The 25,266-nt window shown below is 43.2% G+C and overlaps 3 protein-coding genes across 6 annotated transcripts; 1 reads left to right on the forward strand and 2 right to left on the reverse strand.

Annotated features, from left to right (window-relative positions):
• Positions 1-1,523: 1,523 nt before the first annotated feature.
• Positions 1,524-5,239, reverse strand: LOC136543251 (oleosin-B6-like). The gene is made up of 2 exons (XM_066535749.1): positions 5,065-5,239; positions 1,524-1,939 (listed from the first exon to the last, which is right to left on the reverse strand). The coding sequence occupies exons 1-2, from the start codon at positions 5,237-5,239 to the stop codon at positions 1,524-1,526; spliced, it is 591 nt and encodes a 196-aa protein (XP_066391846.1).
• Positions 5,240-9,599: 4,360 nt separating this feature from the next.
• Positions 9,600-11,671, forward strand: LOC136541388 (L-type lectin-domain containing receptor kinase SIT2-like). Its single transcript, XM_066533233.1, has one exon. The coding sequence runs from the start codon at positions 9,616-9,618 to the stop codon at positions 11,644-11,646; it is 2,031 nt and encodes a 676-aa protein (XP_066389330.1). The 5' UTR covers positions 9,600-9,615; the 3' UTR covers positions 11,647-11,671.
• A 4,688-nt stretch (positions 11,672-16,359) lies between these two features.
• On the reverse strand, positions 16,360-24,430 carry LOC136541397 (uncharacterized). Of its 4 annotated transcripts, XM_066533251.1 has the most exons (7): positions 23,998-24,430; positions 23,053-23,339; positions 21,879-21,966; positions 20,835-20,910; positions 18,037-19,115; positions 17,213-17,273; positions 16,360-17,070 (listed from the first exon to the last, which is right to left on the reverse strand). In XM_066533251.1, the coding sequence occupies exons 5-7, from the start codon at positions 18,238-18,240 to the stop codon at positions 17,027-17,029; spliced, it is 309 nt and encodes a 102-aa protein (XP_066389348.1). In that variant the 5' UTR covers positions 18,241-19,115; positions 20,835-20,910; positions 21,879-21,966; positions 23,053-23,339; positions 23,998-24,430; the 3' UTR covers positions 16,360-17,026. The 4 variants fall into 4 exon arrangements, 1 of the variants encoding a protein (XP_066389348.1); XR_010780350.1 differs by having other exon boundaries at positions 16,360-17,273; positions 18,037-18,427; positions 23,998-24,422; XR_010780352.1 differs by lacking the exon at positions 18,037-19,115 and having other exon boundaries at positions 23,998-24,418.
• Positions 24,431-25,266: the final 836 nt, after the last annotated feature.

Below are 25,266 nucleotides of genomic sequence, written 5' to 3' on the forward strand. Positions count from 1 at the left end.
TAGGAGCTTCCGTGCCAAAGACAACATTTGGTAGAACGCCTTTCTGGTTGGCTCTGGCTCCTCCTCCTCATCCTCCTTCTCCTCCTCCTCCTCCATAGATCTTTCAGCGAATGTTGCTTCATGAAAGTCACCTAACCATCCTGCTACCCCGCCATCAGCATCAAACGCCTCCAAGCGTGGTCTCACCACCTCCTCTCTAGTACGATGGGCTTCACCATGGAACACCCACCGGGTATAGTTTGGCGTAAATCCATACTTGCAAAGATGTTCCCCCATGATCTTCCTTGTTTTTCTTTTCCTGTTTCTGCATTCGCTACAGGGACAGAATGTGTCTCTCGCTCCATTAGCTACCTTGCCAAATGCTTGGTTCAAGAAACCCTCGGTCTTGTCCATCCATTCAGGGGTGATTTCAGCCTGACTTGGGTGGCCCATATACATCCACTCACGGTTATCCATCCTCTAGCATATACATGAGCGAGTAATATAACCACCAATTGCATCTGAACGGCGTGCCTACTATCTAATGGGTGAGGATAGGTCCTAATCCCACCCACGGATGCATAGATGAGGTTAGTTTACATGCTCTACTCTGATCCGAGACAGAATTTCGGCAGCACCTCCCCACTGTTCTCCCGATACACGTCCTGGAAGGGAGAGTGTATATCCGGAGAACAACAGGGAGGTGGTGCCGAAACTCTATCTCAGATCAAAGCAGAACATGGAAACTACCCCATCTACGCATCCGCGGGCTGTCCAAAAAAGTGGACAATCTGAAACAGATACGGTCTTAGATATGCGAAGATCCGCATACCTCCAACCGTATATGTTTCGAATGGGAGACGCCTAACTGGGTTACACCGATCTACGACAACGATAAGGAAGAGAGGTTATTTATACCTAGGGTGGCGATGGAGTCAGGCTAGCGGGGCAGTGGCGAGGCGACGCTGTACAGGCAGGACCATAGTGTCGACGAAGACAATCGGGGTCGCCTACATACTCTGGGTCCCCTCCGACGGGTCCTGCTCTGCAAAAGAAGAATTATAATATTATAAGTTCAAAATTTCGGCAGAACCTCCCCTGTATGGGGAGGTTTCCAAAACCTGCAAGAAAAAAGCCGGCACGATGGCCGACAGCATATATACGGCACGAAGGCCCACACATCCACGTACGGCACGAAGGCCCACACATCCACGTACGGCACGAAGGCCGCCAATGACATACAAGGCACGAAGGCCGATAACCGGGGGGGGGCTTTATACCTTGGGTGGCAGTGGAGTCGAGCGACGCGGTGCCGGGGTCACCTTCGTCTCCAGCGAGGGGCGGGGACGAACGGCGAGGGGCGTGGCCGGCGGTCGAGGCTCCTCCTCCTCCCTTCTCCTTCTCCTCCCTTCTCCTTCTTCCTTCTCCCTTCTCCTCTCCTCCACCTCCCTTCTCTCCTCTACTCCCCTGCTCCTCCTCTCCTCCACTACCGGTGGTTCAGGGGCGAGGAGCAGCCGGGGCAGGGCACCACCGACAGTCCGTGTCTAGCGGCGGAGCGCGGCCGGGGCGGGGCCGGCTGCGGTAGAGGTCTCACGGCGGCGGGGCGGGGCGGCGCACCACCGGCCGGGGAGGGCAGACCCGGGCGTGGGCCGGCCGCGGTGGAGGTCCAGCAGCGTCGATGGTCCGCGGCGGCGGAGTGGGGCCGAGGCGGGGCCGGCTGCGGGCGACGGCGGGGCGGGGCGGCGCACCACCAGCCGGGGAGGGCAGACCCGGGCGCGGGCCGGCCACGGCGGAGGTCCGGCGGCGCCGGTGGTCCGCGGCGGCGGGGCAAGGCGGTCGGGGCGCGCGGCTGTGAGAGAGTGCGAGAGTGGGAGCGGGCTGGCCGGCCCGCTAGGGTTAAGTGGGGCGGCGCTTTGCCAAGTGCCGAGATTCGGGCACTCGGCAAAGAAATTGAGGGGTTCTTTTAATCCGAAAGAAGAAAAAAAAATACTGAATATTCTTTGCCGAGTGCTTCAAGCGTGGCACTCGCCAAAGAGGTTCCTTTGCCGAGTGCCAATTCCGACACTCGGCAAAGTATTTTTTTGTTTTCAAATTTTTTCTGTGGCATTTATACAGTACCTTGAAGCACATGTTCCAATTTGGAACTTTTCTATGACTTTTTGGTATTTTTTTAAATTTTTTATGTTTACTTGAATTTTTCTCGAAAAAGTAAATTTGAACTGCAGGTGCATGAAATATTGGAATTTAGCGATTCAAAAAATGGTATTCATGTTTTTGAGTGTATTTTGAGGCTGTGTGCAGGGACATTCGTGAAATTTCGAACATCTGTTTCACGAAACATGACCACAAACTTGTTAAAAAAGTGTTTTTTAATTATATATGCAAACGAAGTCCGAAAATCATGAAACTTGTCGAGGTGTCGTGTCATCGCATGTAGAGGCTGTGGTAAAAAATTTAGAAGTTTCCGAGCAAGTTGTGATGTACGATGCCTAAAACCCAGACATCTCATCACAACTTGCTTGGAAACTTCTAAATTTTTTACCACAGCCTCTACATGCGATGACACGACACCTCGACAAGTTTCGTGATTTTCGGACTTCGTTTGCATTTTATATAATTAAAAACATTTTTTTAACAAGTTGGTGGTCATGTTTCGTGAAACAGATGTTTGAAATTTCACGAATGTCCCTGCACACGGCCTCAAAATACACTCAAAAACATGAATATCATTTTTTGAATCGCTAAATTCCAATATTTCGTGCACCTGCAGTTCAAATTTACTTTTTTGAGAAAAATTCAAGTAAACATAAAAAATTTAAAAAATATACCAAAAAGTCATAGAAAAGTTCCAAATTAGAACATGTGCTTCAAGGTACTGTATAAATACCACAGAAAAAATTTGAAAACAAAAAAAAAGTATACTTCGCCGAGTGTCGGAATTGGCACTCGGCAAAGGAACCTCTTTGCCGAGTGCCAGACTTGCAGCACTCGGCAAAGACAGAATGTTTGCCGAGTGCTAACGGTCAGCACTCGGCAAAGGATGACGGAGGGGCCACCAGCGTCGGCTGATGTATTTTGTCGAGGGTTATTCTTTGCCGAGTGCCTGACACTCGACAAAGAGGACGTTTGCCGAGTGTCCCTCTTTGCCGAGTGTTTGGCACTCGGCAAAGACGGCCTTTGCTGAATGCCGGCTTTGCCGAGTGCGGCACTCGGCAAACTGCCTCTTTGCCAAGTGCCCGTGTTTCGACACTAGGTAAAGCGTCGAGCACTCGGCAAAAAGCGCGTCTCCCGTAGTGCGTGTCGCGACCCTGCCTGCCCGGCGCTCGCGCCGCTGCAGTGTTACGCCCGCAACAGCAACCATGTGGCGCCAGTAACAACGGCGCCAAGCTCGGCGCCAAGATCTACGGCGTCGAGCTGCCTGTCAAATCACTGCCATGTCAGCGTCGAGCCTAAGAGCTCGACGCCAGCAACGATGACTCTGAGCTAAGAGTCCAGATTTTAAAATCTTACCTTCGAGGATATATTTATGAAAAATTTTCAAAAAAAAAATGTTAAAAAAGTAAAAAATTCGGCGGCCTCGCCAACCGTCGTCACCGCTGCACGGTCTTCTTCCCTGTCGACCACACGCTGCTCGTCCTACGTCATGGCGACATGGCGTCGTGCAAGTGCAACCAGGCCGGCGGTTTCAACGGCTTGAGGCACACCAGCGCGAGGTGAAGTGGAATCTATCGTGGTTATCGCGGCGGCGTTCACGTACGGTCGGCGGCGCCGCCCGCTCCGTGGCACATTGGCACTCCACGTGATCCTTGACGGACGTGTTGTTTTGTTGCAAGCCCAAGAAGACGTTGCAGGGCCTGGTGGTGGCTGCTCGTGTAGCTGGGCTGGAACGTACAGGAGTTGGCCCAAACTCAGTAAAAGCAGCACAGGAGGGTTACCGGATAATCGAAACAAAAGTCTGTACCGTTGTCTGTTCCTTTTACAATTTGCCTGTATTAAAAAAAATCGGTAATACTTGGTTGAGGACGTCCGAACGGACGGATCAATCCCCGCGTGTGTTATGCCTAATTAAAAAATGGGCCGTCCTATCCTCTCCGCTGGCTGGCTCGCGTTCTCGCCCCTCTCGCGCTTCTCCGTTGCTTGTGCCTATCCTCTCCGCCGGCTAGCTCGCATTCACTGCACTGCTCCTTCCCTAGCCGGTGGCAGTGCTCTCACCCATTCCGGCGCGCCCTCCCCCACTCCGGGTCCTCGCCCACCGCGGCGTCCTCCTTCCCCCAACCAGCGGCTCTTTCTCTGACCCCGGCGTCCTCCTCCACCACTCTGATGGCTCCTTCCCCTACCCCGACGTCCTCCTCCCCCACCCTAGCGGCACCCCTCCCTCGACACCGGCGTCCTCCCCCATAGGGATTTCCCAACACCCTCAGATCCGGCAACCATGGCCCTCCCCGCACCAGGCTCTCTCCCCCCTTTATTGCAATTGCATGTTTCAATTGTTTCGATCGTTTCAAAGGTATATGTTGCAGTGGAATCATATGGATGTTGCAAAAGTAGATCGGGAGATGTTGCACATGTTGCATATGTTGCAATTGTTTTTAGAGGCACATTGTAAGCGTATGTTTCGAGTGTTTTAGATATTTTCAGAAGTAAGTTTCATCTGTGTTTTCCAGATGCATGTTACAAGTGTGTTATCTGGATGTTGAGCAATGGTTTTCAATTGTCACTACTACACAAAAGATTTTGCACAACGTTTCACTTTGGGGCTCCGAGGCGGTTGGCCTGGTTGCCCGCCTCGGTTATTCTAAGCAGGGCAGCCAGCCCAACAACCACCTCGATTAATGCCTATTAACCGAGGCTGTTATGTAACGCAACCGCCTCCGTTAATCGATTAACCGAGGCGGTCTACTATAAGGCTCGCCTCCAAAGTTCTGGCCCAGCCCGCTACTGTTTTCAGCTCAATATCGTCCTCCGAATATAAATATGGTCACTTAGGGTTTCAGAATAACTCCACCCCCCCTCTCTCTCTCTCTCCAGAAGCGTCGCTCCCTCCCTCCCACACCGAAGTCACGCAGAGGCGCGCGGTGCTCTCACGCGCTCCCTCCCTCCCCTCCCCATCCCACCGCCCCTCTCCCCTCCCCTCCCTGCCCGGCGACGCCCCTTTCTCTTCTCCTCCTAGCGGCGCCCCCTCCCCATCCCGCCGCCCCTCTCCTTTCCCCTCCCGGTGGTGCCCCCTCCCCTTCCCCTCCCGGCGGCTCCCCCTCCCCATCCTGCCGCCCCTCTCCTCCTTCCTCCGGTGCGAGATCCGGTGGCGGTTGCGGCCCTCTTCCTGGCGCGAGATCCGGTGGCAGTGGCGGCGGTGGCCCTCCTTCCTCCGGATCCGAGGCGGGCGGCGTGGAGGTCGGATATGGCCTCCCTATGGCGGCGCTCCTCTCCTTCCACCTCTACATCAACTTCGGCGGCGGCGTGGAGGCCGGATCCAGCCTTCCCCTCCACCTCTACATCAACTCCGACGGCATCATGGGCCTCCCCGTGGCGGCGCTCCTCCCCCTCCACCTCTACATTAGATCCCTGGCGGAGAATCCAGCGAGCGAACGACGACGGCGGCCCGTGGATGGGCTTGCTAGGCTTATCCACATGTTTTCATTTTTTGTTTTTTATTTGATTAACCGAGGCGGGCAGGGCAACCGCCTCAGTTAAGGCCACGATTAACCGTGGCCTTTCGGCCGAGGCGGTTGCGAAAACCACCTCGGTTAACCCAAAATGCCCGCCACGGTTAAAATTCCTATAGTAGTGTGTGTTTCATGTGTTTTTTCAAGTGTTTCAGAAGCATGTTTCAAGTGTTTCAACTACCTTCAGACGTATATTGCAACTGTTGTATTTGGATGTTTCAAAAGTAGATCAAGCGTTGCATCTCTCCTCCCCCACCTTCTACTGCATCGACTCTCCCAGAGCTGGCAGGGCATCCATACGACGGCGCGGCTGGGTCCTTCCCAATCGGAGGCGCCGCATGCCCTTCGCCTCTTATCACTCGGGCAGCGCGGATCTCGCGTGTAGCGCGAAGCGGGCGCGGCGCTGCAGGGGCTGCGGAGGGAGTACGGCGTGGGGGCTTGCAACGCCTGAGATGGCAGCGCGGTGGCGGGATGGGGGTGTGGAGGAGATAGGGCGTGGATGGGGACGCGCGTACGCTTGCTGGCGCGGTTTTCCGTACACGGATGCTGGAGTGTTCGGACGCGTCCTGACGCCGGACGTCCGGACGCTAGGCGTACCTATTAATAATGTACGACCAAACTTGCTATACTACAGTTTTTTTCAAGTGTAAATATTATGTTAGGATAACAAGGATTCTGTTACACTATCACATAAACCATTTTCAGACGGTGACAAACAATTTCTAGAGTCAGATCTTCCAGACGCCTCTACTCGAGTGTTTCTAGATATTATGATTTTTAGAGATAGATATACAACTGTTTACTTTTTTTGTGTCGCTCAATGAGAGAAAGTTGGTTTTAGTGTGATTCTATTTTTTTAATGATGGATGGTTCTGTGCATAACTTATGCAGAGACCAAAATAAAAATTCTTTTTCTAAACAATAAATTGATGTTTAGAGATGGTTAGAAATATAGGACGCCGCGCAAGATGCAAACTCTATCATCGCGCAACCCTACCATACCACTTCACCTTACAGTCAGTTTTGGCATTGTTTGTATACCAATAAGTTCTAGGCTAAGCCCAATCGCAAGCCCAAAAATATTTTGGACCAAACCAATTCGATTTATGTACACACATTTTCATTTTTTGTAGAGACAATTTCTACACCTTTTACATTTCCTTTCAAGTCCAATTCTTTTCATTTTAACAGCTCATATAGCCCATATTAAGACCCCAAAAGCACATTAAAAATCGAAATAATGAAACAATGTATTCAGGATGCATTCAGAATATAGGCGACATTTTTAAATAATAGTTTCAACATTTTTTTTGAATATGCTACTGTATTGAACATTTAAATACAGTATGGGCTATTAATATGTATAGGCGACATTTCGAGCTATTAAAATCAACATTTTGAAATATGGCGTGGTCTATACGAGCTGTTAAAATGTTAAAACTACTATTTCAAGTATAGATTGGCTATGGTATACACAGTATAGTAGCTCAATATGTTGAATATGCAACCTCTGCATCTTATCTAAAATGTTTCAATGGGATAATTGACATGTTTACTTAGGTTTGAAAATTCTTTAATTAAATGTTCTTAATTGTTGAGGGACTTTTTTTTGAGACGAATTGTTGAGGGACTTCCAAAACACAAAATAAACCATGAATAATAAAAAATATATAAAAATTGATTTTAATAATGGAATAAGAAATGAAACACACGCAAACCAGTCTGGGCTCTAACCAGTGGTGGGCTTCATTATCACTAGGCGATTGGGCTTTAAACATGTGTCGTGCACGATTCAGCCTGTTGGGCTGCTTACGTTTCTATTGTTCTTTGTTTGAGCAGAGCAACGCAGAGAACATGACATCATGGCCATGGGGGAGAGAGAGACGGAGCGAGCACACATTATTTGTTGATTTTTCTTAGGAAAACATTTTTATTCTAGAATTAAAATATGCTTGCATAAAATGATTTCTTTTGTGAACGAAACCTGAATTTTATTATGGTATTGAAAGCAGAACAATAATAAAATAATGCCAAAGAAATGAGTTTTTTCATGTTGGAACAATCCAAAATATATCACAGAACAATGAAGTTTACTACTACTAGAATAATTTAAATATGCTAGGGGATAATGAATTGTCATATATAATTGACACAGTGCAAATATATGAAATAAAGAATTATGACTACTTGATGAACAATATAATATATAACATACGACAATAAATCACATTGTTGGAACATCTTATGGAATGGAACAGATCGTTTGCATTGTTCTAGTATAGCAAATAGTTCAAATATAGTTTGTTAAGATCCAACCATAACAATTCCTTTTATAAGAAGAAAATTGTATTATGGCCTCTGCACATGCCATGCATTCAACTATCCACTCTTACAAGTTTAGCCATTCTATCAAAAAGCTAATAAATAACGAGATGCTACTCCTATCTACCATTTTAAAAAAAGAATATGAAACAAATGCAAGATACTCCATCTATTTCAAATTATTAGTCATTTTGGCTTTTCAAGATACATAACTTTTACTATACAGTTAGATATACACTATATCTAGATGTGTAGCAAAAGCTATATATCTAGAAAAGACCGAATGACTTATAATTTAAAATGGAGGGAGTAGTAATCATGAAGTCTATCAATAAATATCCATCCATGTTTGGAGAAGATGTCCATATAACAGTTGCCTCAAAGTTATGGCATGCTCATTTAAATTTTGATTGTGCCTCCTACTTTTTTAGTAATGAGGACTAGAATCTAGTCCAACGCATTCAATACTACTCCCTCTAACCCTTTTTATCTATCGTTCTCCCTTCGTAGGAAGTCAAACAAACTTAACCTTGAATAAATATATAAAAGAAAATATTAATATTTATAGTACATAATTAATATCATTAGATAGATCATTGAATCTATTTTCATAATAAATTTATTTGGAGATAAAAAATCACTAGTCCACAATTGATTTTCGCCGATGTTTTTTTTTTTTTACCGGCGGTTCATAAAGTATAGACGCCACTAGATAAAACTGTGGGTCCAAGCCATGAACTGTCAGTGTAAATCTATTTTTATTGGTAATTCTCTTAATACTACCGCCAGTAAAAATACATGATGTCTACTTGCGGTAGCCTTAAGAAAACATCGAGTAAAAGTGCATTTATACTGGCGGTTTTCATAACCTAGCGTCGCTACAAATAATTAAAATTAATTTTTTGAGTTTGCCAAATGATCTCGGATGGAGAAAACGATTAAAAGCAATGTTGTAGATCTCGACGAGATCTAATACTTTGTAGTTGAAACTTTTTTATTTGAATTCGTTTAGGGCTTTAAATCTCCATTTCAAAATCTGCCGGGGTGAATACTAAGGAATAGTTCTGCTATTTAGTCACAAGTGACTTTGGGTGCAGTGGTAAGGGGTGTAACATGCGAGGCTTGAGGTGCTGAGTTTGATTCCTAGAGGTTGCATATGCTTGGATTTTTCGCGAAAATGAATGAAAATGCTCACAACCGAGTGTGGTTTGCCTCATGCGAGCCTCCTCGGATAACAAAATTTTTTTGCTACTTTTTCGCCTGATTTGCAATTTTAGAAAAACATTTATAGTGGCGGTTTTCTTAAGAAAACAACCATTGTAAATCCGCCAGTGTAAATATTTATAGTGGCGGTTCTCTATAAGACGCCTATAAAGTGCGCGATTTTCACAGGCCTTTCACACTGACGGTTGGGAAAAACGCGAGTAAAAATAAATTTAGAACCACCAATTCTAATGTTCTGTGTACTAGTGAATGTTGCTAATATTTTCTACTAACTTAGGCAAATTTGGAAAAGTTTGATGGACACGTTTCGCACGGCGACAATTAAATAGAGAAGGAGACAGTATATATTAACACTTGCATCGGCCTCTACAGCTCTACTCTCTACGGAGCAGCTAGCCTTCAATTTTCTCACTCACAATCACAAACAATGTCCTGCCATCTATTCCAAATCCTGTTCCTTGGCCTTTGCCTTCTTGCATCCCTGGATGCCACTGCCAGCAAAGGCGCCGACCAGTTCATCTACACCGGCTTCACTAATACAAACCTTAACGTCGATGGCACAGCCACGGTCATGGCGAACGGCCTCCTTGAGCTCACCAACGGCACCACGCACCAGAAAGGCCACGCCTTCCACCGGACACCGCTGCACCTCCACGAGTCCCCGGACGGCGTGGTACGCTCCTTCTCCGTCGCCTTCGTCTTCGGCATCATCTCGAGCTACACCGACTTCAGCACCCATGGCATGGCCCTCGTGTTCGCGCCGAGCATGAACCTGTCGACCGCGCTGACGGACCAGTACCTTGGCCTCACCAACGCCGTGGACGACGGCAACGTGAGCAACCACATGTTCGCCGTCGAGCTGGACACCTCGCTGAACATGGACTTCCGCGACATCAACGACAACCATGTCGGCGTCGACGTCAACAGCCTCATCTCCGTGCAGCCTCACGAAGCAGGCTACTACGTCGACAGCAGCGGCAGCTTTCACAGGCTAAGCCTCATCAGCCGTGAGGCGATGCAGGTGTGGGTGGACTACGACAGAGACGCCACGCTGATCAATGTCACCATGGCTCCCCTTGACATGGTGAAACCCAAGAGGCCGTTGATCTCTACCACCTACAACCTGTCGACGGTGCTAATGGAGCCGTCCTACATCGGTTTCTCGTCGGCGACCGGGCCCGGGAACTCAAGGCACTATGTCCTAGGCTGGAGCTTTGGCCTCAACAGGTCAGCTCCGGTCATCGATGTCTCAAAACTGCCCAAGCTGCCCCGGTTGGAGTCCAAGCCCTACTCAAGAATTTTGGAGATAACCCTGCCAATAGCTAGCGCGGTGCTCGTGCTCGCCGCGGGCACTGCCCTAGTCCTACTCGTGAGAAGGAGGCTGAGGTACAGGGAGCTGAGGGAAGATTGGGAGACCGAGTTCGGACCGCATCGGTTCAGATACAAAGACTTGTTCCACGCAACAAAAGGCTTCAAAGACAGCTATCTTCTTGGCGCAGGAGGGTTTGGCATGGTGTACAGGGGAGTTCTCCCGGCGTCTGGTGTGGAGGTCGCCGTGAAGAAGATGTCCCATGGCTCCAAGCAAGGGATGAAGGAGTTCATCGCTGAGATCGTGAGCATCGGACGCATCAGGCACCGCAGCCTTGTGCAGCTACTTGGTTACTGCCGGCGAAAAGATGAGCTCATCCTGGTGTACGACTACATGCCGAACGGCAGCCTCGACACGTATCTCCACGGCGGCCAAGGAGACGACAACGACGGCCCAACCTTGGACTGGGCTCGGAGGTTCCGTGTCATCAAGGACATCGCGTCTGGCTTACACTACCTGCACGAGAGGTGGGAGAAGGTCGTCGTCCACCGAGACATCAAGACCAGCAACGTGCTCCTCGACGGCGAGATGAACGGGCGGCTAGGCGACTTTGGCCTTGCAAAGTTGCACGACCATGGCGCCAACCCCCAGACCACTCATGTGGTTGGCACCACGGGGTACCTAGCGCCGGAGCTCTTGCGAACAGGGAAGGCCACCCCTCTCACCGATGTTTTCGCCTTCGGCACGTTCATGCTCGAGGTCACATGCGGGCAGAGGCCGATCAGGCAAGATGAGCAAGGTAACCAGATCTTGCTGGTCGACTGGGTGCTCCAGCATTGGCACAGCGATTCACTCCTTCAGACAGTGGATCCAAGGCTGCAAGGTGAGTTCAGTTCTGAAGAAGTGTGCCTGGTGCTCAAGATTGGGCTGCTGTGCTCGCAACCGTCTGCCGCTGCGAGGCCCAGCATGCTGCAAGCTTTGCAGTATCTTGAAAGGGAGGCGCTGCTACCGGACATGACGGGCGCAGAGCTGAGCTTCAGTATGCTAGCCCTCATGCAAAGGAAAGCGTTGCACATCATGTCATGCCCGTCCTCGTCGACAGTGATGAGCGCCCCCAGCATCATATCCGACCTCTCAGGGGGGAGATGACGCCCGTAGTGTTATATTTTCCTTGGTGTTATTGTTACTCTCTCTCTCTCTCTCTCTCTCTCTCTCTCTCTCTCTCTCTCTCTCTATATATATATATATATATATATATATATATATATATATATATATATAATACGTACTATATATGCAATGCTAATACAATTCAAGTTTTGTTCATGACAATTGAAGGACCGTAAAGACAACCACAGTGGGGTGAATGGAAGCTAACTAAAATTCTTTGCCGAAAAGAACTTGGCCTATATCCCGATTATAACCAACACACCTTCTTCAGCACTCACTCGGTGAAGCTCTTGAGACGGTGTGTGGCGGAGTTGTCGCTGCCATCGACCGGATGGCCATAATTTCAGTAGAGTGAAGTGTTTCATGTAGGAAAATATGGTTCAGTTGAAATTATGTTATATTTGACAAAACACTGATTCTTTTATTCAAGGACAATGCTATGGTACTCCATTACCTAATAGGTGGTAATAACTTAAATAAAGACCATTAATGTTTTATATTTTATAAATTAGTTAAATAAATTAATAACCAAAGAAAAAGGAAAAAGACCCCCCAAAAAAAAAAAAATCTTCTAGTCATGCAAGAAACGGAGTTGTCCTTCCTTACCTTTTTGGAGACGGAGGTCCTGCTCGGCGCGCGTGCGCTGGTAGCGGTACCGACGCGCGCGCACCAGAATAATTAGCGGCGCGCTTGCGTACGGACTCTGAGCAACGCATCCATTCTCAATACGCTGGAGGTGGGTTGATGAGTTGCGATATGCGGGCCGAGAAGCAGATTTCTTTGTCTCTTCTCATGTCCGTCCCATTTAGCATTTTATCTTTCTTTTGTCTAGATTCACGACCCAATAATTGAATTCTACGAGTTTTTTTTGTTCTCTTTCGGGATAGCGGGGACGTGGGAGATGAAAAAGGACGGGGATGGTTTGACATCCATATAATACTTTGCATGGGACTGATGATTCAAACGATACAGAAAAATAAAAATGGTCTATAAAAGACAGGCAAAGTTATCGGCACAAAAAAAAAAGAATAGAGTACATCTCATTTATCAAGATATACTAGGTAGCATGTCTGTGCGTTGCTACGGGACAACTAAATCTTTTGTACTAAAAACACACGGATCACACGATAAGCAGCCTGTTCGGCTGGGGCTGAAACGATCGTATACGATCGTGGATTATTACTGCTGGTTGGTTTGGTGTGAGAGAAAAATACTGTTCTGGCTAGAAATTTACGATCATTTACGACCAAGCGAACAGACCGAAGATATCAATACTGTTAAATTAAATACCAACGTCAAAGTGACATTTAATTCAAAAAGCAAAGTTCGTGAAATTAACACAGTCACGGAGAGCGCGACGTCGCAGGCTCACAAACTCTACTGTATAGACTTTTTCGTGATACGGCTAAGATAATATTTTATATCGGCAGAAAGAATTCTACGATATCCATTTCTTTCATGCGCTAATAAATCCGTGAATAAGCTCCGCTGCATCTCCATATAATCATGTACACACAGGTTCGTGTATATATGTAAATAGGTTCTTGCCTGTGCGTTGCTACGGGTCAGCTAAACTTTTATACTAAAAACACATGGATCGTATGACAAGATAATAATACTGTAAAAGTATATAACCGACGTTAAAGTGATATTTAATCCAAAAAGCTAAGTTCGTGAAATTTACACAGTCACAGAGAGCGTGGCGTCGCAGGCTCACAAACTCTACTGTGTAGATCTTTCCGTGATGCAACTAAGATCATTTTTTATACCGGCAGGAAGAGATTTCCGATATTCATTTCTTTCGTGCGCCAACAAATCCACGAATAAGTTCCACCACATTCCATACCATCCTGTACACGGCGCTGGCAAGCGAATTAGCCACAACTTATGTAATTAGTTTTATAATTAGCTCATGTTTAGTCCTCCTAATTTATATCTAAAAATTCAATGTGACAGGGGCTAAAGTTTAGTCCTGGGATCCAAACACCCCCTAACTGTCGACTCCTGCTGGCTGCTCACTTGCACCACCATGCCTATGTACCTGCACGTATATACTCTAATGCCAGAACGCTTAAGATGGTCTTTATTGTCCACCCTTTGAAAATATCATAACTTTAAGGTTGTCATTTGTGTATGCTGTAGGATTAGGATGCTTTGCACTGATCCATGAGGGTGTCCATGAGAGTCGAAATTTTTTATGCCATTATGATGTCAAAGCTTACCAATCAGACAGAGATAAACTTGATTGTTAAAATATTTTCAACACTGCTTTCATATACTCCCTCTGTCCTAAAATAGAATTCATTCTCGTTTTCCAAGAGCCAACTTTTTTTAACTTCGACCAATTATATATCAAAGAATATTAATATTTATAATACATAATTAGTATCATTACATAGACCATTGAATATATTTTCATAATAAACTTATTTGGAGATATAAATGTTGCATGTATTTTTTATAAATCTTGTCAAAGTTGAGAAAGTTTGTCCTGCACGCATCCCATAACGACTTATATTTTAGGGCGGAGGAGGTATATGCTAACAGGAGTAGTCAACTGGAAGTCGTGATGAACACAACAATATTTTTATATTATATGCTAATGGGAGCACGAAGAAACGCAGGGGAATTGGCCTATATACTAATGGTGGGAATATTCGTTTAGAAAATTACAGAAGGTTCACCGGTCTCACCATGTATAACCTGCACATATTTTATTTGGCATCACTGATGTTCTTAAGGAGCAACTATTTTTTAATTTCAGGTCTGCATGCTGAAAACACTAAAATTAAGGGCCAACCTCAGTGAGTCGTCTTGCTTGATCTTTGCCAATTGTCTTGCTTGAGCTTTGCGAACAAATTATACCATTGGCAAAGACTAACACATAAAGAGGTAGAAGTTGCAAGAATAAAGCTAGGTGGCCTACTATGCACCCAGCCTAAATTTAGTACCCTCCAAATTATGGACAATACCATACGATCCAGTTTACGTGGAGATAAAAGATATCTGACCGAGCGAGAGAGGGGCACCGCATGATTGTTTCCTTCCATGCATGATTATTGTTTTCTTCCATGCATGTGGCCTCAGGTGATCGATTTGTTTCCTTCAAAGTAGGCGGGGATCGCAAGGATGGCACTTTCTTTTTCTATCGCGCGGGGTATCGTATGGCCGGAAGGAAGGAGCGACCCTAAAAAAAAGTCGCACCAAAAAATTATATTACTTTTGTTCTTTTTAGTTGTAGGAAAAACAGCGAGCGAGGGCGATGGAACACGTGAGCGTGAAACCAAATGAAGAAGGAAAAAGCTGTTCCTTTTGCGAATATAAAGAGGGGAAGTAATTAAATATAGGCAGATTTGGCAAGGTTCTCAGAAATACAAAGATGTTCCTTTTGTCTTAGTTCTCTTTCCTTCTGTGTTAATTCTATTTCCTTTCGCTCGTTGCCATATATACTGGTGCATGCAAACATGCAATGTGTATATGGATAGCATGCGTGAGATGTCGTGGGATCGCAGGCGTGGGCAGATGGATGAACCAAAACAAATGTCGCACCAAAAAATATCCACACTTTGTTCTTTTTAGTTGTAGTAGAAGATGTCTTTGTAGATAGCTAATAGAAAAGACATCTGACTTCCGTTTTGAGTTATAGTAATTGGCATTAATACCTAAAAAAAAGCAAGATAAGATAAACAAATTAAAAATATATGAAGTTACATTAAACTTTACATTTATACTAGATAGTGTGCCCGTGCGTTGCTACGAGACAACTAAACTTTTGTATTAAAAACACATATATCGCACGATAAGATAACAACACTATGAAATTAAATACCGACGTTAAAATAACATTTAATCCAAAAAGCAAATTTCGTGAAATTAACATAACTTTTGTACTAAAAACACACGGATCGCACGATAAGATAACAATACTGTGAAATTAAATACCGACGTTAAAGTAATATTTAATCCAAAAAGCAAAGTTCATGAAATTAACACTCTCACGGAGAGCGCGGCGTCGCAAGCTCACCAACTCTACTGTATAGATCTTTTCGTGCATTGCAACAGGATAAATAATGTCCTAATAATTTGAGCATGAACATGTTGTATTGTTAAAAAAACGATAATACGAGCATGATGTTCAATATTACAAATTGAATCTAGTGCATGGCTAAAACTCTCATCGATGGTTTGCAATCATCAATGTATGCATTTATAGTATTGTACATTTGTGCATACACACATAAAAGTTCATATCACTGTAACAAGATTAATTGATTCATCAACCTTTTAAAACTAACCATCTCCATGAATTATCAGTTTGCTTCATACAGGACTGGTATATCAAGGCCACCCTTCATATTTTAGATAATAACAAAACATGCCTTCAACCATATGCCCCTAGTATTGAATTATGATCCAGTTTAGTATGCCTTTGCCGCTTTGAAACATTGTTCTATTAGTAACTCAATGAGATGTAGGCAATTATTTAATTCAATATAAAAGACTTGTAATGAACAGACTATAATTCTAGCATACTATAATGGGATTATCATACTTAAGAAGTCACAGATCATGAAATTGCAACAAAGCTACTCACCCTTTCTAGAACACAAGTAGTTACAAGAGGCAAGCAAAATTTCAATGCAATTCAGATTTCAGAACTCGGTGTTGTATATAGAAGAAAGGATAGACAGTGTAGTCAAACAAGAAGCATCTATTTCTAATTTTTTGTAACTTGAACATTTTTCAGTGACTCTATAATAGGAGATGATCCTTGCAGACGGCTTCCTAAGCTGTCATGGCCCCTGCTCACAGTCAAGTTTTATATAGTATTATGCAAAAGAAAAACTTAAAATATGAAGGTATTCCTATGTCATTTGTTATTTCCCCACTACCTAGGTAGATTAAAATATATCTAGCAAGGTATTAACTACTCAAAATCACCACTTGCTATGAAGCTGATCAAAGTACATCTCATTCTACATGGATAGCCTTAACCGGACATCGACGAGGCGCGGAGGCCTCCACTCTACTCTAGGCTCCAGATTTGGCGTTCCACGACAGCATGAACTATAGCCTAGCGACCCACTTCCGGCCCCACAACATTAAGTCAGTAACCGACCGGAAAACCGTCCCCGGAGAAGAGATCACAAGCAACCCATGACCACACAAAACCACATATCAGAGCAAAGGTGATGCCTTTGGGGACCAATGGCGCGAGGGGAGTCGAATCCGGTGTTAAGATCGCACCTTTGCGTGTCCCAGCAGTTGCGGCGGTGGAGGGAGGGAGACGATGCCGAAGAGGAGGATGCGCGAGTGTTGCGTTACCGGGCGAACACGAGTGCCACGAAGTTTGCGCCCGCTAGCCTAGCGCGGTTATTCGAGGCTGGATCGCCACTGCTTGATCTGAATACCAAAATGATGCATATATTTCCCCAAAAGAAAACGAAATGATGATATACCCTCTTAAGCATGTTCATTAATTTATTGGTAGGAAGTCCACATAAACTAAATATATACTACTAATAACACTAAAACAATTACACACCGTGGGAACCGCCACAACAATACCAGCTATTGCGGCTTTCTTCCTCCTTGTAGTACAGCCTCTGCAACACGAAAACTATATGTGGATCAGAACGAAAATTCTAGGAAGCTCCAAAAACACAGAATTTGAATCATGCATAAATTGCACTGTGCTTCTGTTCGCAAGATGACTCAACTACTGAACTAAAACAGAACTGATATGCTCTCCTGCTCTTATGCCTTTTGATCAAGCAAATAATATTGCAAAAAATAATTAAATAGAGCATATTAATTCCTATAGCTACTGCCCTGCCATCTGCTGGCCAAAGCTCCAGCATGCACAGGGTCGACATAAGCATGATGCATGAACAATTAAAATGTAATTTAAGAGATGTTCAGAACGTTTGTTTTTTTAAATCCATCTTCATGTGAACAATTAAAATATAATTTAAGTTTTAGCATAAAATCGAAACAATCTTATTTTTTGAAGAAATCAAAGCAATCTTATTGCAAACTGCCAGGACAAAACTTGATCTTAATATGTCACCTGCACCTGTCCTGTTTATGAAAGTATGGCCCAGCATATAAACAATTATTGTTTAAAGCTAAAGTAACATTAATTATCATAAACAAAAATATAAATTTGTATTGCGGTACCTGCTCCTAACTGGTTTGTTTAGTTGGATGACATAGAACCTAAATGGAGGCCTAAAAAAAATGAAAGCGGAGAAGCAACCTCAATACTATAGGGAACGTCCAAACAAGAATTGCACTTGAAAGCTGGAGAAGCAACCTGAATACTAACCAAGTGATGATTGGCCACGAAAGTTTTGGAGACATACATACCTGGGTGATGATGCGGTAGGCGGGGTTATGCGCGGTTACGCCTAGTACTGCCGAGATCGATGGGTACGGCAGCCAAACTGTCAAACTGACGAGGACAGTGGACTTTGCCCTACCAAGAGGGCAACAGCTGTGGAAGACGCTGGCGGAGACGTACTGATCCTTTGACGACGGCGAGCCGGTGGGGAGGGCCTGGCAGAGACGCATGCTAGCTGTTCCGTTGGCCACAGTTCCTTTCCTTTCTTCCACGGGCAGGACGAGCTAAACGGTGGCTTGCGCCATGATCGATCCACTACGATGATCGATGACGGCCAGAGCGACCATGGTTCGTGGTGGGATGGGCAAGCAGGATATGGCGTCTGACCTCGTCTGCCTCTCTTTTGTGTGGTTGTCGCTACAAGGAAAGAGAGGAGAGAATATGAAAATCCGGGCTTGCATGTAACGTGATTTTAAGAAAGAGAAGTGACATATTTTTCCGCAAGTCTTAATTATGCCGGATGGACATCCGTTTCTTCCCTTCCTATTTGGCCGGCCGGAGACGTGAGATTTTTTTTCCACGAGCGTTAATTACGCCCAGATGGACGTCCGTTTCCCCTCCTTCCTATTCGACCAAGCAATTTGAGATTTTTTCACAAGCGCTTACGACTAGTGGACGCCATTTGGCCGTAGGTTTCCGTCTATTAGTGGCATATGATGAGACGTGATCACATAATTCTCGCGTGGAGTGGCATTTTTAGGGAAGAAGCGCCGTGTGGGCCATTGTGGGGGGCGACGACGCCGGGTGGGATAACGAGCATGGGATCGCACGCAGACAGACCAACGACTCGACGTTGGATTGTCGCACCAAAACGGTGTCCACTTTTTAGTCTTTTTAGACGTGAGAGAAGAGATTGGTGAGCCATGCTAACGTGCCACTTGTGGTTGGTGTGGTCTTTGATGATGGTAGTTTCCTTCTTGATTGGTTGCATGGCTTCCTTCTTGATTGCACATGCACGATTCCTGTTTGCATGCACCATTGTGGTGCCGTGCATGGAAGGTGGTCTGGTTGCTCGGTTTCACGTGATCCTTGATATTCTTTGTTCCTTCAAAAAAAAAAAGAATGGAGATTGGCCTATAATCAATCATTCGTATATATAGTCCTCATTTTAGCAAATTGTATTGCTATAATTGTGCATGACTAATTTAGAAGGAAGAATTTTGTTGCAAGGGATGGGTGTAGGAGCGAGGGCTGCAGGAACGCAGCAGGCAGGACTATGGGCTCACGTTGGAATGTCGCACCAAAAAGTGTCCACGCTTTATTCTTTTTAGTTGTAGTAGGAGATATGTAAAAAAATGAGTACTACCCAAATTATAAAATTGATTCCAGACTTTACACTTCCATATATGAAAAAATTCGCCCCAAAGTTGTAGAAAACTTTCAAGTTTGGCTTTAAAAACTTTGTAACCACTGGTTCGATATAAATACTTGCACTCTGAATCTACAAACTTTGAAGCAGGACACTATATACTTTTTATTACCAGCATCCAAACTTTTGTACTTGAAGATACAAAAAGTAATTAAAAAACTTTCAACTTCTGTAGCCTGAAAAACCGAACTCGACCTTCAGTCACCAAATCTATAAACTTTGAACTATGACTCTATAAAATTTATACTAGCACATTCAGGAACTTTATACTAGCACGTATAAAACTTTGTATTTCAAAATTTAAGTCTTTGTAACTTCAAACTTTATATTTTAAATTCAGAAACTTTACACTAGCACACTTAAAAGTTTGTACTTTAAGATTTAAAACTTTGTAATTTCAATCTTTATTTTTAAAATCTAGAAACTTTATACTAGCATATTTAAAACTTTATATGTCAAGATTTAGGACTTTGTAATTTCAAACTTTACATTTTAAATTCTGGAACTTTATACTAGCACGTATAAAACTTTGTATTTTAAGATTTAAGTCTTTCTAATTTCAAACTTTATATTTTAAATTTAGAAACTTTATACTAGCACACTTAAAAGTTTGTACTATAAGATTTAAAACTTTGTAATTTCAATCTTTATTTTTAAAATCCGGAAACCTTATACGAGCACATTTAAAACTTTAAATTTCAAAGATTTAGAACTTTGTAATTCGAAACTTTATATTTTAAATTCTACAACTTTATACTATGACATATAAAACTTTGTATTTCAAGATTTATGTCTTTGTAATTTCAAACTTTATGTTTTAAATTCAGAAACTTTATACTAGCACACTTAAAAGTTTGTACTTTAAGATTTAAAACTTTTTAATTTCAATCTTTATTTTTAAAATCCAGAAACTTTATACTAGCACATTTAGAACTTTATATTTCAAGATTTAGAACTTTGTAATTTCAAACTTTATATTTTCAATTTAAGAACTATATACTAGCACATTTAAAACTTTATACTTTAAGATTTAAAACTTTGTAATTTCAAACTTTACTTTTGAAATTCAGGAACTTTATACTACAACATTTAATACTTTGTACTAGGAAAGTTGAAACATTATACTTTAGTTTTTAAAGATTTGCACTCTAAATTGTGAAACTTTGTTGTAGTTCACCAGAAAAAATTGAACTGCAAGAATAAAAAATTTATCTTGCACCCAACTATGAGGACCTTCATACTAGAGTGCGACTTGTTTAGAGACTTAGTAATTCTAAACTTGGCACTACAAAATATCTAATTAGAACATATGGCAGTAACATGCATGTGCAACATCACATTGCATAAGGAATAATAGTTAAAAATTGCCATGCAAATCAAAAAAATTGAACATACCTTCTTCTCCATTCTTTCACGGAAACACTGGTTAGCAAAACAACTACGTCGCTTGTTACACCCAAAAGAAGATTTTCTGGTAGTATCAAAAAACAATATAATAAGAAATAACTAAGTTGAAACCTGAATAGTAAGGACATTAACATTGCAATGGATACCTGTTAACTTTGGACTCACATATCTGTATTGCAGTTTCAGGAACTTTATACTAGCACGTATAAAACTTTATACTAGCGCATTTAAAACTTTGTATGTCAAACTTCAAATGTGTAATTTTTCAACTTTACACTTTAAATTCAGGAACTCTATACTAACACATTTAAAACTGTTTACTTTAAGATTTAAAACTTTGTAATTTGTAATTTTATTTTTAAAATTTAGGAACTTTATACTAGCACATTTAAAACTTTGTATTCAAGCTATAAAAGCTTTGTAATTTCAAAGTTTACATTTTAAATTCAGGAACTTTATACTAGAAGATTTAAAACTTTATACTTTAAGATCTAAAACTTTGTAATTTCAAACTTTATTCTTAAAATTCAAGAATTTTAGACTAGCACATTTAAAACTTTGTATTCAAGCTTTGAAACTTTGTAATTTCAAACTTTACATTTGTATAGAGAATTAGAAAAATGAAGATCACCTTAACAGTTGTATGTTGTAACCTGCTTCATGTTGCATATGGATTATTACTTCTAACACTCGAAGACATTTACGTTCAACATAGACTAGTGGCTTATTGCATAAGAGCATCAGTTTGGAGCAATCATAGAAAGAGGTTGAAATGAAAGCCATGAATGTACTTGATAAGCAGAGGTTTCTTAACTTCAACCAATGATTTTAATGTATTACAAAGGATCAAATTATTGAATCTAGATCATCCATCCTCACGTGTGGCTCATGTGCTGCGTTGGCCGAGAAAAAGTGTCATTTCAATGCTATTTTTATAATCCCAACTTTTAACAGAATAGCTAGCTGTTGAATCCTGAAAAATTGGCAAGGCAAAATTATATAACAGATGGGAGCAGCACCATCATGACATACCTATTTTAACATGATTTCCATCCCAAAAATAAGGACTTGAGTATGACAACAGGTTTTGTCTCTATCTCATTACAGGTACTACTTTTGCCTGATAAGAAAATACAAAAAACACATGAGCACATACAAATAAGTGAACAAAGGAATCCTATCTTATAAGAGTGGACAAAACAGAGGCAACATAAATATAGTGGCACCGCATGGGCATTTGCAGTTAGCCCCACACCCTAGCATTTCAAAGAGGCAACGTAAAACACCCTCACGATCCCCACGCTAGTTCTTCCCCTTCCGTCTCTCTATTTTAAATGCCAGGGTGTGTGCAATATCCTCGAGAATAACAATGTGGCATTGACATTTAGCCCTTGTTTTTTAGAATCAACACAAAGCGAAAAAAAGTTGCAATAATCTGAAGATAGCATGGACATAAGTCAAGATAAGCCAATGCCAATAAGCTAGACAACTATATAAACTAGTATATTGCCCGTGCTAACGCTACGACGACATTTAGGAGTACACAAATTAAACAACCAAAATGGTGTATATGCTTTGGTGATTTTGAAAAATCATTTATCACATATTATAATATTATAATAAAAAACCGTGAGTCTGATGACAACCTGATATACCAAATAAAGATTACTTGCATGACAACAATGATATCCAACAGTTTATCATCATCAATCTTTATGCAAGAGATCCAACAGTTTACAATATTAAATAAAAAACATATCACAATTATTTGGCCTAAACTTGTACTGGTTTGTTCTGCAGTTTACAGACCAGATTTGGCCTCTTAGCTGGTCTGTTCTGCATGCTGCTACTGGAATATTACTTGTGCTACTCAAGTGACAATTATTTGGCCCTAAACCTGCACTGCTACATACAAAACATGAAATGAAAACACCACTAGGAGAATGATTATTAACCAAATGCACCAAACACAATTTTATAAATTAAAATACAAATCATAACTAGGAATTAGCAAGTTGAACTTCCTAACATTAGCAATTCATATCAAATCATGCAATTCATTCTACTCATACTGGCCCAAATTCAGTAGGTGTTGTAATTTCGAACTACTAAATTGAACTATGGTCCTAGGGATTTCACAAGCAACAAAGGAAAATAAATATACAAAAATAGAAAAAAGAGAGGCAAAATCTCAAGAACTACGCACCTGGTCGAGCCACCTCCAGACTGATGAGTCCATAATCAATTTTACAGCAACACAGGAGAGGGCACCGCCTCCGGACTGATGAGTCCAAAATCAATTTCATAGCAGCACAGGAGAGAACGCTGCCACCTGGGATGCCTATGTTATGATGTGTTCAACATTCAGAACAAACAGCCGAAAAGAGGAGGAAATTTGCAAGGCTGTTGAAAGGATCTGAAACGCTTATGTGGGTACTAGACCCTATCCATTGGGTGAGCAAGGTGATACAAGCTGTTTGGTCATCTTCATCCCTACATAGAACAAGATTCAGTGTAAGCAAAGGGAGGACAGAACTAGCAGTAGCACTTGCGCTAGCACTACTAGATGCATCTACTCACAGCTGGGAACAAGTTTTTAAATTGTAGCGATGTGGTAAATTCTGCAACTACACTTCCATATTCCTATTGACTGAATTGAATAAGCATTTTGCATCTCTTCAATTAGTATTTAGTAATAATTAAGCAGAGGGTCATCAACTACACTTGCAGACTTCCAGTTCTGTCCAAAATTATTAAACTGGGAAAAGTTCGAGCAAATTTATAACTAGATTTAAATACAATTTATTTATTTATCAAAAAATGGGACTCTAAGCAGAAATGGGGAATGTATCATCAGATATTTTCCTATCTGAATCTGAGCTCCGTAGCCTGAGCAGGCTAGCAGAGGCAGCAGCAGCTAGCAAGTCAGAAACGCAATACGCCCCAGCCTCAAACAGCACAACACCCAGCTCCTCCGGCCGCCGCCGGGGCACGCTGGGATGCCGAAGCCAGTGACCTCCGTCACCTCCCTCCTCTCGCAGCACCATGATGGCCACCAACGGATGAACTACGGCTTGCATGCAGGCTGAGCGGGAGCAAAGGGGCAAAGAGCGGGGAAGGACGTACAGGCAGACGAGGTGGCGGCGCGTACCTAGAGAAGCGGGAGTCATTGGAGGTCATCGCCGGTGACGATGTCGACGTCCTCGCAGCGACGCGGTCTACAGTCGTGTCGCCTAGGGTTTGGGTCCTTCCTTCCGGTCCTGACTGCAGCCGCTGGATGTCGACAGGCGGCAGACTCAATGGGGCCCCTCGCTCCTCAGCCCTTAGTGAGCTCAAATCTGCCTCTGCCTCCGCCTCGAATCGAGGCCGCGACGGGGAAAACGCCCCAAAAATCGAGACCGCGTCGGCGTGGACGGAGCTCCGCCTCCACTTCGACGGGGGAGAGACTAGGCGCGCCGCCAACAGGGGAGAACAGCTGGTGTGGCCCTGAGATCGAGACCGCGTCGCCATCGCCTGAGCTTCCATCTCCGCCTCGAAGGAGATGAAACGAATGTGTAGAGTAGGGAGAAAGGGGAAAGGTACCGGACAGAAAGAAACACATCTGCTGTAAAAGGATGAGACGTGCACTTCGGATTTGATATTGACACATGGTTGTTCTTACTGATTGATACATATATTACAAACTTAGCCCTTGTTTAGTTTCACCCTAACTTCCAAAAAGTTGCTACAGTATCTGTCACATCGAATATTTGCGGCCCGTGCATAGAGCATTAAATGTAGACGAAAAGAAAAACTAACTGCACAGTTTGGTGGGAAATTGCGAGACGAACGTTTTGAGCCTAATTAGTCAATGTTTGGACACTATTTGCCAAATAAAAATGAAGGTGCTACAGTAACCCCAAATTCCAAATTTCGCCAACTAAACAAGGGCTTAGTATTGAGATTATGAAAATAAATCCAGCATAAGTTAACAGTAATAGAAATTGGGGTGTGGCAGAGAAGGTTTTCTTCACTAGAATATCAGTTTTATTCCCTTCCACGCATGATATTTAGGAAGAAGTAAATAGGGTTCCAAATTTCAGCAAAATTTTACAAAATTGGTAATTTCAAGGGTGGTTGGTAGGGATGAAAACGGTACGGATATTTTCCGACCGTATTCGAAACCAAATTCGTTTAGAGGGGTTAAGATCTGTCCGTATCCGAGTCCGGATATCCAACATCCGATACCACATCCGTATCCGAATACTCAAATCGCATATTTATGATGTCGATATCCAATCGTATCATATCCGACATAGTTGATACTATCCATATTCGAATCCGAATCCGGACAGAAATATGAAAACAAATGTAATATCGGTGATATCCGTCCGTATCCGATCCGTTTTCATCCCTAGTGGTTGGTAATTTCAAGGGTGGC

This window comes from Miscanthus floridulus, chromosome 3, assembly GCF_019320115.1.
Source record: "Miscanthus floridulus cultivar M001 chromosome 3, ASM1932011v1, whole genome shotgun sequence".
Taxonomy (NCBI): domain Eukaryota; kingdom Viridiplantae; phylum Streptophyta; class Magnoliopsida; order Poales; family Poaceae; genus Miscanthus; species Miscanthus floridulus.

What these genes read in the sequence shown, in the direction of transcription:
- LOC136541397 (XM_066533251.1), bottom strand. Translation starts at nt 18,240, where the DNA reads ATGCGTCTCTGCCAGGCCCTCCCCACCGGCTCGCCGTCGTCAAAGGAT. An exon ending in CCTACCGCATCATCACCCAG is followed by an intron (nt 17,274 to 18,036) that starts GTATGTATGTCT and finishes TTCGTGTTGCAG; the next exon opens with AGGCTGTACTACAAGGAGGA. An exon ending in TTGTTGTGGCGGTTCCCACG is followed by an intron (nt 17,071 to 17,212) that starts GTGTGTAATTGT and finishes TTTGGTATTCAG; the next exon opens with ATCAAGCAGTGGCGATCCAG.
- LOC136541388 (XM_066533233.1), top strand. Translation starts at nt 9,616, where the DNA reads ATGTCCTGCCATCTATTCCAAATCCTGTTCCTTGGCCTTTGCCTTCTT.
- LOC136543251 (XM_066535749.1), bottom strand. Translation starts at nt 5,239, where the DNA reads ATGGGGAGGGGGAGCCGCCGGGAGGGGAAGGGGAGGGGGCACCACCGG. An exon ending in GGAGGGGAGGGAGGGAGCGC is followed by an intron (nt 1,940 to 5,064) that starts GTGAGAGCACCG and finishes TCGGATTAAAAG; the next exon opens with AACCCCTCAATTTCTTTGCC.